General features: G+C 34.7%; 1 protein-coding gene across 1 annotated transcript in view; it reads right to left on the bottom strand.

Moving 5' to 3' along the window:
* Positions 1 to 13,447, bottom strand: part of BMP2K (BMP2 inducible kinase) — a 108,621-nt gene that overhangs the window by 34,176 nt on the left and 60,998 nt on the right. Inside the window, exons 7-9 of the mRNA XM_049790307.1 lie at positions 11,983 to 12,115; positions 6,816 to 6,919; positions 4,962 to 5,041 (exon numbers count right to left, since the gene is read on the bottom strand). Of these exons, the coding sequence (XP_049646264.1) occupies positions 4,962 to 5,041; positions 6,816 to 6,919; positions 11,983 to 12,115 (317 nt within the window). The remainder of the gene's footprint in view (positions 1 to 4,961; positions 5,042 to 6,815; positions 6,920 to 11,982; positions 12,116 to 13,447) is intronic.

Genomic DNA, 13,447 nt, shown 5'->3' with positions numbered 1-13,447 from the left:
AGGTCCGTCCTAGGCTAGCATGGGCAAGGCAGACACCTTACTGCTTGCGCCACTGCTCCGGTCCCGCATTTTCTAATTATTTTAACCTTAAAAACTTTACCTATGATTTCTTAAGTACTGCAACATTTGGAGATTTTTCTTTCTACTGTAATAGCTACTACTATTTTCTATCTACTGCACATAGCTCTACTTTACACAAGAGGGAGCCCTGTTAACAACTATTTTCAAGAAAAGAGTAATATTAAGTGAAAATATTTTAACTAAAGAACATATTTATAGGGCACAGAATGATAGCATAATGGGTAGGGTACTTGCTTTACATATGGCTGACCCAACTTAGATCTCCAGCACACCATGTGGTTCCAAGTCCCACCAGGAGTTATCCGTGAACTCAAAGCCAGGATTAAGACCTAGGCAATACTGAATATGGCCCCAAACCAAACTATTAATAATCCTAGCCCCCATAAAAGAAATTTGTGATGGGCCCAAAGAGATAACACAGCAGCGTTTGCCTTGCAAGCAGCCGATCCAGGACCAAAGGTGGTTGGTTCGAATCCCGGTGTCCCATATGGTCCCCCCGTGCCTGCCAGGAGCTATTTCTAAGCAGACAGCCAGGAGTAACCCCGGGTGTGGCCCAAAACAAAACAAAACAAAACAAAAAAAAGAAATTTGTATTATAAAAGTATTTGTTCCAGGTGGAATAGGGGATGCTATAAGTTATATGAAAAGTGACTAAAAGCACCAAGTGATGTGTGTATATAGTTTGGTTGAATTCTAATGATAAGCAACTTATTTGCTGAATTCAAATTTTATAGATAGCTCTAAAACCAGTGATGAAATGACTACCTTCAATTATTTGAAGAAATATTATATAAAAATATGTGTTTGTCTATTCATTCTTTACATGACGTGACAGTCAAAGAGATCTCACCCTGTTTTGTTATGTTCTAAACACTTCTATTGAGATTATGATAAACACAAGCAAATTTCATGCAAGCTAAAAGTTCTGCAGATTTGTCTTATGTTAATATTTCCTAACCTAACTTACTGAACCACTATATCTTATCCATTGTACAGTCACAGGTACTTGAGAAACACTGCATAATCTTCACTGATTATAAAGAATATCTAAAAGGATATGGTTCATGTTTATGGAAATATAAAACAGCAAAAACAATCACTGCCAGACCAGCACTAGAATTCAAACAACAATTCAACTTTCATGTTTTTGTTTGTGTTTGTTTTTGGGCCACACCCGGTGGCACTCAGGGATTACTCCTGGTTCTGTGCTCAGAAATCACTCCTGGCTCTGAGGACTTTATGAGATGCTGGGGATGGAACCCACATCAGTCTTGGGTCAGCAGCGTGCAAGGCAACAGCTCTACCGCTGTACTTACCATTCAGGCCCAATAATTCAACTTTTAATCTAACTTGGTTAAAGAAGGATTCAGGTAAAAACTGGAGGTAAAGAAGCAAAAATGATATTCTGTAGCAAAAAAGGAATTAAGTATTTGTCAAAAGAAAGAATTCTGGGAAGAGTGGGCAAAGTGAATATATATAAATTAATAAAATGAAAAACTGAATAGTTATGCCAATACTTGCTGTACAGCCACAGCAGCACAACCAACCTGTTTTTTCTCCTTATTATTAGCTAAAAGGCTTTCCTAAAATATACATTCTTCTAAAATCCTTCACTGTTTCCTTTCCACTGTTAAGCTATGAATCATAAAAATGTCATTAGTTTAACAGACCCAAAAACAAGTGTAGAGTTGAATTCTGGCTTTGTGAAGCAAACCAGAGCTCTGGTTGGAGCTGAAGTACAGCATTACCTTACATGCTGCTGCCCAGAATTCAATCCCAGCATTCCATATGATCCCTCAAGCCTGCCAGGAGTGATCCCTAAGTGCAGAGCCAAGAGGAAGCCCTGAGCACTGTTCAGTAAGGTCCCAAAACAAAAAACACAAGAGCTCCATAAACTGAATGTCGGAAAAATAAACAATGTCAGTGTTTGAAAATATATAAATGATAATGCTAGTTTAAAATTTCTCCATATCATCCCCTTTAAAATATTAAATTTTTCATTTAAAAAAAATTTAAGTTATAAAATTAGATTTTTTTAAGTTCTTCACTTGATACTATCATTAGAGTAAATCTATACTACTGACCCATAAGCATCAACGAAGCATTAATATTTTTCTAAATAAATAATTTAAAGATTTAAAATATCACTACTGACTTTAACTGCACTATTTCACTTTTACTGGATTTTAATGTTTTTTTGCAGTGCTGGGGATCTAACTCAGTTATCTACTTATTATTACAGAGCATAGGTTTCTGAACTTATTTAGTTTAAAGACCTTATTTCAAGTAAGGGACAATACTCCTTAACTCTTGGAAATCTACCTTGTGTTAAGCAAACAAAAAAAGGAAGAGCTACCCAATTGCACCTTGAGGTTATCACAAATATCTCAGAACGGTTCCAGCACCACCCTCATAACCCCCAGAGAGTAAGACTGCCAGGTTTGGAAAAAACTGTTGTAGAGTTCTAAGTTGTGAAAGGATATAAAGATAATCAAAGTATTGTTCTTGGGGCCGAAGCAACAGCAAAGCAATTAAGGTGTTTGCCTTGCACGAGGCAAACACAGGACGGACCCGGTTCAAATCCCGGCATCCCATATGGTCCTGAGCCTCAGAAGTGACTTCTGAGTGCAGAGCCAGGAGTAACCCGAGCGCCGCAGGGTGTGACCACCCCCAAAAGAACAACAAAAAAACAAGTATCGTTCTTGTTCAGTTAAGTCATGCTTTTGTCCTAAATTATAGGCCTATAGATTTAATCATAAAAAATGTGAAAGTACAAGCATCAATTAAACTCAACTGACAATTCTACAATAATTCATGAACTCAAGAGATAGCTTAGAAAGCCAGTGGCATGTCTGCCATGCCAGAAGCTAGGGTTTATTCTAAGCATCACATGATCACCTGAGTACCAGAGCACACCAGCAATAGCTTCTTCTAAGTTCCTGACCCCAAAATAAACGGCTTAACTAAAACAGTTGAAAACAAATTCAGAATTATAACCCAGCTATAACAGCAGCTGCTAACAACAATGTCACAGAAAAAAGTTGTTCATTTTAGATTCCTAAATGTTAAACGTAACTTAACTCCTTGTATGTCAACAAGAGCGTATGAAACTGAAGCGCATAAAATACTATTTAAACAATGCCTTCTTGTTTGGTTTTGTTGGGGAAAAGGGTAGTTGGTTTTCGAGGCACAGAGTGGTGCTCAGGACATACGCCTGGCTATGTTCTTAGGGATAACTCCTGTGCTTGCTCAAGGGTCTGTATTTGGTACTGAATATCAAAGAGAAGCAGGAGGCCACAACATAAGGAAGGCAAGCACATTACTTAGCTCTCCAGCCTTATAAATGTCACATTTTTTAAATATGTCAGAAATGTTTTAATAATAAATAAATAAAATACTATTTAATAATAAATATTACAACCAAATCTCAATTAGAGCTTGACTAAAAGTTTGGTGTCACTGGCCTAAATGCTCAGTATGACATAAAAAGTGACTGATTTTATCTCTCTCTTCAGTTTCATTTACCACCACAGTCCCCGATCTGTACCCTTTTCTCCAGACTTGTGGTTTCATGAGGGCCATTCTCTTACTCATAGAGTATTAGTCCATCATTCCAGGTAAGCAATCATCTTTAATAGGAAAGTTCAATGGAAGAGTTTTTCTTAATAGAAAAGTCAACAACTCCCATATAATACAAAAAAAAAAAGGTTAGAAATGTCTCCAAATGCAATGTTACATCTGACTGATAATGTAAGCTACAGTTTTATTAACAAATTTATGTCTTACCCTGTATAATATATAGAAAACATTAATATGATAAATAACTATAAAAAATAATTTAAAATTTTAGATATTTCATCGTTAGGGAATCTCCCAAGCAGTACTCAGAAGCTAGGGGGTAGTCCCTGAGATACTCAGGCAACCTAGCTTCAAGAGTAGGCCTAAAAATGTGAAGCTTCTTGGGCCCCACGGTGGTAGCTATACTCAGAAGCCTCCAAGATCACACTTCGTGGTTCTCAGAAGGCTGGGCACTACTCAAATACAATTCCCAGAGCATACATAGCCTGTGTCTTGATGAATGATTATGTCCTAGCCCCATTTCTTTCTCTTGTTTTGGTGGGGGATTGGGTTGTGCCCACACCCCAGTGAGACTCATCAAAAGGGAAGTAGCCAAAGTAGTCCCAGACAAGGAAAGTACCTTACCTCCTACACTACCTTTTCAGCCCCCACAGCCTCTATATAATCATTTCAATTTTTTCTATACATTCTCCAAAATAATACATGATCTACATATTTATTAAAATACATGCTATTTTATTACTTTAGAATACTATAAGACAAGTTCTCTCTAACAGCTACTTTCCTGACCTTAAATTAAAAACACTATACACAGGGCTAGAGAGATAGTAAGCAAACAGTGTGATTTTGCCTTACTCCTGGCTGATCCAGGTTCAATCAACAGCATTCATTATGGTCCCCTAAGCCCATCAGGAGTTATCCCTTAGCACAAAGTCAGGAATAAGCTCTGAGCACAAATGAGTGTGGCAAAAACAAACAAAAACACCATACAGCAAAAATTTTTCATAAAGGTTATCATATGAAAAAATAGACAACCATACCCATAATACAGACCCTGTAACATCACTAGTAATCTAATCACTTCTCAATTGTTCCGTAAAGAGCTCAAGTGATAAGAATGTTAAATTCAATATCTAATATAAAAAGGCGTATTTTATTAGCTATATGCTACAATAAATACAATAAAATATATATCAGTGAGTGAATGTGATATAAAAATCACAATTGTGAGTATTTTAAATATTTTAACCCTTTTTTTTTTTTTTAAATGCCATTTTAAATATCAATATGGTTTTGCCTACCTGGTTTTTATTTGGTTTTTCCTAGCAGCTGCTTCACTAGCAGTCATGGGTTCAGGAAGAGTTGAAGGTAAAGAAGAATTCTTGGAAGAAAAATACAAAACATTTTATTTTAGTTTTCTTTTAATTACACAGAGTTTTATTTAATACTGTGCCTTTAGTCTTAAGCCTTAAAGTACTACCAGTGAGATACCACTAATTTCACCTTAGGTATCCACACACTGCACATATATTGCCAAAAATCGATCCGAAAATGGCACATGCTATACAAAATGTTAACTTTCATATTCATGTTATACAAAAATAAACCTTGGAAACTAAATCTCTCTACAAATATGTATATCTTGGGTCAAAAGAAATATTACACCTATAAAATGACTTTAGCATTTTGGAAGAAGCATATAAAGGGACTGTTTCTACATTAAATAAAAAGTGAATATTGCTTGTAAAACTAGAAAATCAGAGAAGAAAATCTGACTTTCATGTTCTACATTGCTTGGCTAAGAATATATTATTAGCTTTTACTAAAGAGAAGAGTAAAAAAATTCTAGTCAAATGTCAACACTTTCTATTCATAGGATGTTGGAAAACCATGACTTTTAGTTGACACAGAGAATATATTAGATTGATATCAAGACAAAACTTTGAAAGACAAGAAAGATACCAATTTTCTTCTTTTTCTTTTTTCTTACTGGGATAGATTAAGATATCCACTCCCTCAAAAAAAAACAAACAAACAAACAAAAAAAAACCCTATAAGAAAAAGTCAGGCCACAATGATCTTTACAAAGCTAAAAAAGATGATCAGTTTCAGATTTAAGCCTCTGTAAGATTAGCAAATCTGCCCTATGTAGTTCATCCAATAGTTAAATATACTTTGATAACACTAAATAAAATTCAGTCTTTGAACAATATAATGCATAACTAAGTTAGCACCTTCTATAAAATGTAGAAGCTTGGTTTTCTATTTATATTAGTAATATTCATAATTACAATCATTGTTTTATAGGAAAAGACAATAAGTAATTCCAAAATACAAAAAAATTAATAACTCCTTCATTAAACTCTGGTTTTTCCATTAGAATACCTGTGGCTCTTTACACCTAAAGCAACTAAACTGTCTCAGTTTAAAGTACGTAGTCTCAACTTTTTGGTCCCCTGAAAATCTAAGTATCATTTTTGAGTATTCAGGCTGAAACTATTTAGTTATAGCAATCTGTGGTAAATAATTTAGCAACAGTCAAAGATGTCACTGTGTTTCCCATTAAAATACAAAATACAAAGAGGACCGATGGGAGGGATAGTAGGAGGGAAACTGAGTATGCTGATAGAGGAAAGGGGATGCTTGTTAAAAAGACTGGTACTGGAACACTGCCTGAAATGCAATTATAAATAACTTTGTAATTCATGTTGACTCAATAAAAATTGAAAAAATAATAAAAGAAAATAAAAAAATACAAAACATCCCAGTGTCCTTGACCTTGTAGTTTCCCAGCAGTTTGGCAACTGTGACTTTATATAAAAAAAAAAAAAATACTAGCCGGAGAGATAGCATGAAGGTAAGGCGTTTGCCTTTCATGCAGAAGGTCATTGGTTCGAATTCCGGCATCCCATATGGTCCCCCGAGCCTGCCAGGAGCAATTTCTGAGCATGGAGCCAGGAGTAACCCCTGAGCGCTGCCGGGTGTTAACCCCCCCAAACAAAATACTAAACACAAATATACTATTAGACCAACTGTAATGAACTAAACATAGTATGAGAAAATGTGAGTGTATATATGTATGTATATATTTGTATATATGCACTCACATAATGAAATAGGTTAAAATTTTATATATTATCTGAAAAACTACTTACATTGATGTTCGATACTGGGCAATCCTTTTTGGCAAATTTAAATGCAAAATAGGACACTTGAAATATATCAGGTCTTTGCTCTGGATCTGGCTCTAGCATAAACCCTATGAAAATAATTCAAAATATTAAGTTTCGCTGAACACAAGCAACTTAAGTCCACATTAAAAGGATAATAATTTTTCATCATTCTAAAAATAGTAATAATTCTAGCTAAACTTTAATGCTTATATAAAATACAGATATCACTCTATTCCACAAGTAATACCTCAAGCTAGAGAATATAATTCTCAAATACTTCATGCTAGAAATATTGGTGACAAACACATTCTTCGGAGAAAGTGGCACCAAACAAAAATTAGTTTAACAATCACTAAAGGATATTGAAGTGACAGCAGAAACAATTACTTCCACTATTATCTACAGTATATTTACCAGTTTTTTAAATAATCTTGAATCAGTAACTAAAAAACCAAATTGTATATGGTAAAATATATTTAACAAAGTAGGCAGTGTTGACCTTATAATTTTTAAACACCAGGCTTTTCGCCCATACTGATGCTAACTATATCCAATATAATCCAATATATCAGCATATTGTCCATGTCATGTGCAGATATATGAGCAGAGTTCTATGGTGCTATTATGAAAAGATTTCACACCAACATTAATAACATTGCTTGAAATGTTTCTTTTTTTTTTCTAGTCAAATGAACAGTCGCTTTTCTTTATTTCTTGGGTAATGTGACAATTTAAAGTTGCTAAGGTTTACAATTATATTAAAACCTATATTCATCTTTTATTAACTGAGATATAATTAACTTAGTCTTATGTTCAAAACATTCTTAAATCTATGTAAAATGTACATCATTAATTATACATTACTCTGAAGTTTGCTAATAAATTAGAGGCTAAAATATAATATGGTTAAAATGATTAATTATAATTAAATCCTTTCAAATTTAAGATTTGAAAAATGCATTATGCTTCTCTAACAGTAATGACCTATTTTTGGCAAAAAACAACTCAAGTGCCATTAACACAAATGCTTATCTAAAATCAGTTTGAACTTTCAAAATTGCTCTCATTTTTCAACATTGTTCCATGAAAAAATAAAAACTTAATTCTAGTATTTCTAACTTGTAATTTTTAAGAAATATAGATATTATTTATTCCAATATTTATAGATATTAAATGTTTTCAAAGTAAAGGCAGTATATGAAATGGATAAATTTATATTCATAATTTTTACAACCAAATATTAAAAAATTATCAAAATCACAAATTTATTATTTTCTTCTTTTCATTATGGCAAGATTATTTGACTTTTAAATACCTAACATTAAATAATTATATATATATTCCATAAAGGCTGCACAGTAACAAAAATAATATAGTTGCCTATTAAATAAAGTTGAATATTTTTTAAATCTGAGAAAAGTAGGATGAACAGAAAATAAATGGCTGATTCCCCCACCTAAAGGGTGAAAAAATAAGACTAATAGTATCAGTAAATTATGTAAATTGTTAGCATAAATATAGACCAAAACTTAGCTCTCCACATACTAGCTATCAACATAAATAAGGTCACAAAATTCATTAAATGAATCAGTTTCCTTAAAACAAACAAACAAACAGGCCCGGAGAGATAGCACAGCGGCGTTTGCCTTGCAAGCAGCCGATCCAGGACCAAAGGTGGTTGGTTCGAATCCCGGTGTCCCATATGGTCCCCCGTGCCTGCCAGGAGCTTTTTCTGAGCAGACAGCCAGGAGTAACCCCTGAGCACCGCCGGGTGTGGCCCAAAAACCAAAAAAAAACAAAAAACAAAAAAACCAGATGCTGAAACTAAGTTATTCCTGACACTAAATACAAGGAGTAAAATTTCTGAGTCTTTCAAAAGATAAAAATAGTATATGGGGAGGAAGATTTTGAGGAAAAGAGCCTGGGCTACCTGAGCATGCTCAGTGCCAGGAGTGATCCCAGGCAATATGCAGGAGCCAGCAGCTGAAGTCAAATCAAATTATTGTTGAATCAAAAACTCAAGTAAAAATCAATGTAGTTCCCATTCAAGTCACACAAAATAATACTTGCATGGGTCTATATAAAAATTAAGTCAGCATCTCTAAAATTACAGCTCAACAAATTTAACAGAAAAATACTTTGGATAGAGATTTCCCGCTAAGAATGTTGATTTTTTTTTTCTTCCACAAGCTTCCAGTTATTTCACTTACAATAATTTAACTAAAAAAAAGAAAAGAAAAAAAGAAATACTAGTTCTGCAACCAAAAAGCTTCAAGTACTAACTTTCTAAAAATAGTAATCATGGGGCCAGAGTGGTAGCACAGTGGCAGGGCATTTGCCTTACATGGGGCTGACTCAGGATGGACTTAGGTTCAATCCCAGGCATCCCATATAGTTCCCCAAGCCAGGAGCGATTTCTGAGCACAGAGCCAGGAGTAACCCCTGAGCGTGGGCAGGTGTGGCCCAAAATACAAACAATAATAATAATAATAATAATAATAATAATTAATAATAATAATAAAATGAATAAAAATAGTAATCCATGGACATTATCACTAGGATTTACAAAATATGTGCGTGTGTGGAATTTAGATATACCATGCTATATCACATGTAAAGCATGCATATCATACACCACTCCTAATAAATACAGAAATGAAACCAAACTTAACAGATTATTATAAGCAGATTCAATCAAAACCAAAAATTCCAAAATAGCATATTTGACATAGTTCTCGTAGCTGCCCTCAGTTGTTATCAGCTTTTCTACATATTCACCCCAACAGTAAAAAAGCAGACCCAAGGGGTTGGAGAGATAGCATAGCAGTAGGGCATTTGTCGTGCATGCAGTCAACCCAGGATAGACTGTGCTTTGAATCCCAGTACCCCATATGGTCCCCTGAGCCAGCCAGGAGGATTTCTGAGCGCAGAGTCAGGAATGGCCCATAAGCTCTGCTGGGTGTGACTCAAAAACCAACCCCCCCCCCAAAAAAAAGGGCAGACCCAAAAACTTATAATCGTATGTAGTTATTAAAAAGTCTATCCTGAAATAAATTACTTATACAAAGTCTTCAGGAGATCCATCATTTAATAATCTAAAAAAACAAGTTCTGCACCAAAGCATCTAAAGAACTTCTGCAGGAAAAATAAATCTTATTAAGTATGTAATAGCAAAAGTTCTACCCCTTATCCAAAAATCAAATGTTAGCTACGGATGAATTATATCACTAGTGTGGTAGTTGTTATACTGTAAATGCCATCTCTTCTGAGTGCTTACACAGACTAAAAAGCACTTTTCATACTAATTTTCAAAATAATCTTAAAAGGTTTATTAATACTTTTAGTGTGCTCACTTCAGAAATGAGACTGAGATAAGTTAGGTACCCAATATTCTGTACTATGTATGATAAAGTATCCTTTTGGATCCAGAGACCCTGACCTTAATCTTCAGAACAGATTTACTTAACCATCTTAAAACACAGAGGCTGAAAGAATGCCGAGGCAGGCAGCCTTCTGTTCACTGGTCCTAACTACTCAGTAATCCTGTTACTTATGGTTCTCTTCGATATGTTCTCTAAGTTCTTTTCCACTCTAAGGATGCTGAGAATAAATAAAATGAAAAAATGTAAATAGAACGGAAAATTCTTTCCAAATAAAGTTGCTCATGTTCTTTAGAAAACATCAAATTACAGATTTTTTTTTTGTTAAGTAATGAATGCTAGTCTCAGTGATGTGAGATTACTTTTCATTGTGGTTTTGGCTTGCAAAGCATTTTCTCATATCCCATTTGGTCATTTGCATATGCTTTGTTTTTAAAAATCTCTGTTTTGGGGTCAAAGCGATAACAGAGGTAGTGCGTTTGTATGTAGCTAACTGGAATGGACTCGGGTTTTATCTCTGGTATCTTAGATAGACCCCTGGAGCTTGCCAGGAGAGATTTTTGAGTGTAGAGCAGGAGTAACCCCTGAGAGCCACCGGGCATGGCCCAAAACCCAAAAATAAATAAATAAATATAAATATCTATTTTGCTATGCTTTATTAAACACTGCATTTATAAGTACCATAGCCATTTTAATTCCCACCTAGTATTCAGTTTATTAACAAAATAAATGATGCAATTATCTAAAATCAACAATATCAGCTTTTCTACTCTCATTACAGATACATACCCACAAACATACACAGAAAATGAAAGAAAAATTAACCTAACACAAAAATACTTACAAGTAAATTAAATGAACCAGTGTGTATATGCTGCCCTGTCTCACAAGCAATAATGTTTAATAAGAACTTTAGGCACTAAGCTATCTAAGGATTCCCCTAAAATCTTCAGTTAAATTAAAACATTATATGTAAGCAACAAAACCATGTCATCTTTACAATGACTTACAATGAATAACTTTTTTTTTTTTTTTTTTTTTTTTTTGGTTTTTGGGCCACACCTGATGAAGCTCAGGGGTTAATCCTGGCTATGTGCTCAGAAATCGCTCCTGGCTCGAGGGACCGTATGGGACATTGGGGGATCAAATCGCGATCCAGCCTAGGTCAGCCATGTGCAAGGCAAACACCCTACCTGCTATGCCAATGCTTCAGCCCCACAATTAAAGATTTCTATACAAGGAAAATAATTCGGTTAGCCAAAACAATAAAAAGCCAAAGTAAGTCTCTCAATCTGTTCTTTTGGTACTACAATTAGTTTTTGCATGTTTTTGATTTCCTAATTTTTGAATAAAGGAAAGGGAAAGCAACTGCTTAAAATGAATGAATTAAAGGTCTAATGCTCATGCAAATATACCTAAAGATTATACTTCCTTTCTTAAAAAAGAAAAACATATTCTGCAAAATAAGGACAAAAATATAACAGGGCTAATGGGACAGACCTATGACTTTAGAGTACTGATACCTGAGAAGGTAACTTGGATTACCCTTTGTACTACTAAACCTTATCTAGGAAACTTAAAAATATCCACATATTAAACAATAATTAGTCTGCTTTGTAATTCCTTATCTAAGCATTATTTTCCAAAGTTTTTCTTTACTGTTGTTTCACATATATAATAATAAATATTAAAGAATAAAAAGGAGTATAAAATAATAGAACCTAGAAGCAATATTGCATGATCTTTTCATAATCTTTCCAAATACTTACTTATTAAGCAATGCATGTTATGGGAATAACGAGAATTATTTGGGATGGTGAAGCTTCCATCACATATGGCAACCTGACTCTCACCAAAAGGAAGAGTGAAGAAACAAAGTTTATACAACAAACATCCCAGTGCCTATAAAACAAAAAAGCATGAATGACTATGAAAGATCAAGTAATCAATATAACAAGTAAAAGCTAGCCAAAACCAAAAAGGTTACTTAAAAAATAATAAATACGAGGTCAGAGCAATAGTACAGTGGTAGGGCATTTGCCTTGCATACAGCAGATCAAGGACAGACCTGGGTTTGATCCCTGGCATGCCATATGGTCCCCAAGCCTGCCAGAAGACATTTCCGAGCACAGAGCCAGAGTAACCAAGGTGTGTTGGGTGTGGCCCAAAACCAAAACAAAACGAAATAAAGATAATACATAAACCAAGAATTAGTATTTCTATACCAGTTCAATCATTTCACAAATAACTGCTACCACAAACTGGTGTATTGAATTTTGTTTGTTTGTTTGTTTTTGGGTCACACCTGGCAGTGCTCAGGGGACCATATGGGATGCCAGGATTCTAACCACTGTCCTTCTGCAAGGCAAGACAAATGCCCTACCTCCATGCTATCTCTCTGGCCCTGTACTGAATTTTTTAAAAGATACATAACCATCTCATTTTCATATTTGTCTATGACATCTATCACTAAGTGGCTCAATAATGCTATCACTGAACTCTAGTTCGTGAACAACAGCTCAAATTAGAAATGGCTGGCACCTTTTGCAAAAAAAATTTTATCTTCTTATACAAAAAATATATATTTTACATAAAACTAGTGCATAACCAACAAAGTTCAAGAAAACCTCCAATAAAGTCTTATTACAACTTCAATTCTGGAGCCAGAACAATAACACAGAGGTAGGGCATTTGCCTGGAACACACTGACCCGGGACAAACCTGGGTTCGATTTCCGGCATCCTATACAGTCCCCCGAGCCTGCCACGAGCAATTTCTGAGCACAGAGCCAGGAGTAACTCCTGAGTGCCACCAGGTGTGGCCCACAAACAAACAAAAAGACTTCAATTCTTAGTAAATAATTATATTATTAGCAGTGGAATTTGATCATACTACCTAAAACTAAAAACTGGCAAATCAGCTTTCCTTTGTAGGATTTTCTCCATTCATCAACTTGCAAATAAAACTAAAGTTAAAAAAATTATTTTTAACTACTTTGAAAGTTCTAATAGACAGAAATAACTTCATGAATTTAGCAATACAAACTATAAAACTTTTTAACATATCTTTCAATAAAAATGATCAGGGAGGACCAGAGTGGTGGCACAGCGGTAGGGCATTTGCCTTGCACAAGGCTGACCTAGAATGGGCAGCAGTTCTATCCCCTGGCATTCCATATGGCTTCAAGCCAGGAGCAATTTCTGAGGACATAGCAAGGAGTAGCCCCTGAGCATC

The sequence above is a fragment of the Suncus etruscus genome, chromosome 16 (genome assembly GCF_024139225.1).
Source record: "Suncus etruscus isolate mSunEtr1 chromosome 16, mSunEtr1.pri.cur, whole genome shotgun sequence".
Classification (NCBI taxonomy): Eukaryota; Metazoa; Chordata; class Mammalia; order Eulipotyphla; family Soricidae; genus Suncus; species Suncus etruscus.
This window is presented reverse-complemented; position numbering and strand designations above follow the sequence as displayed.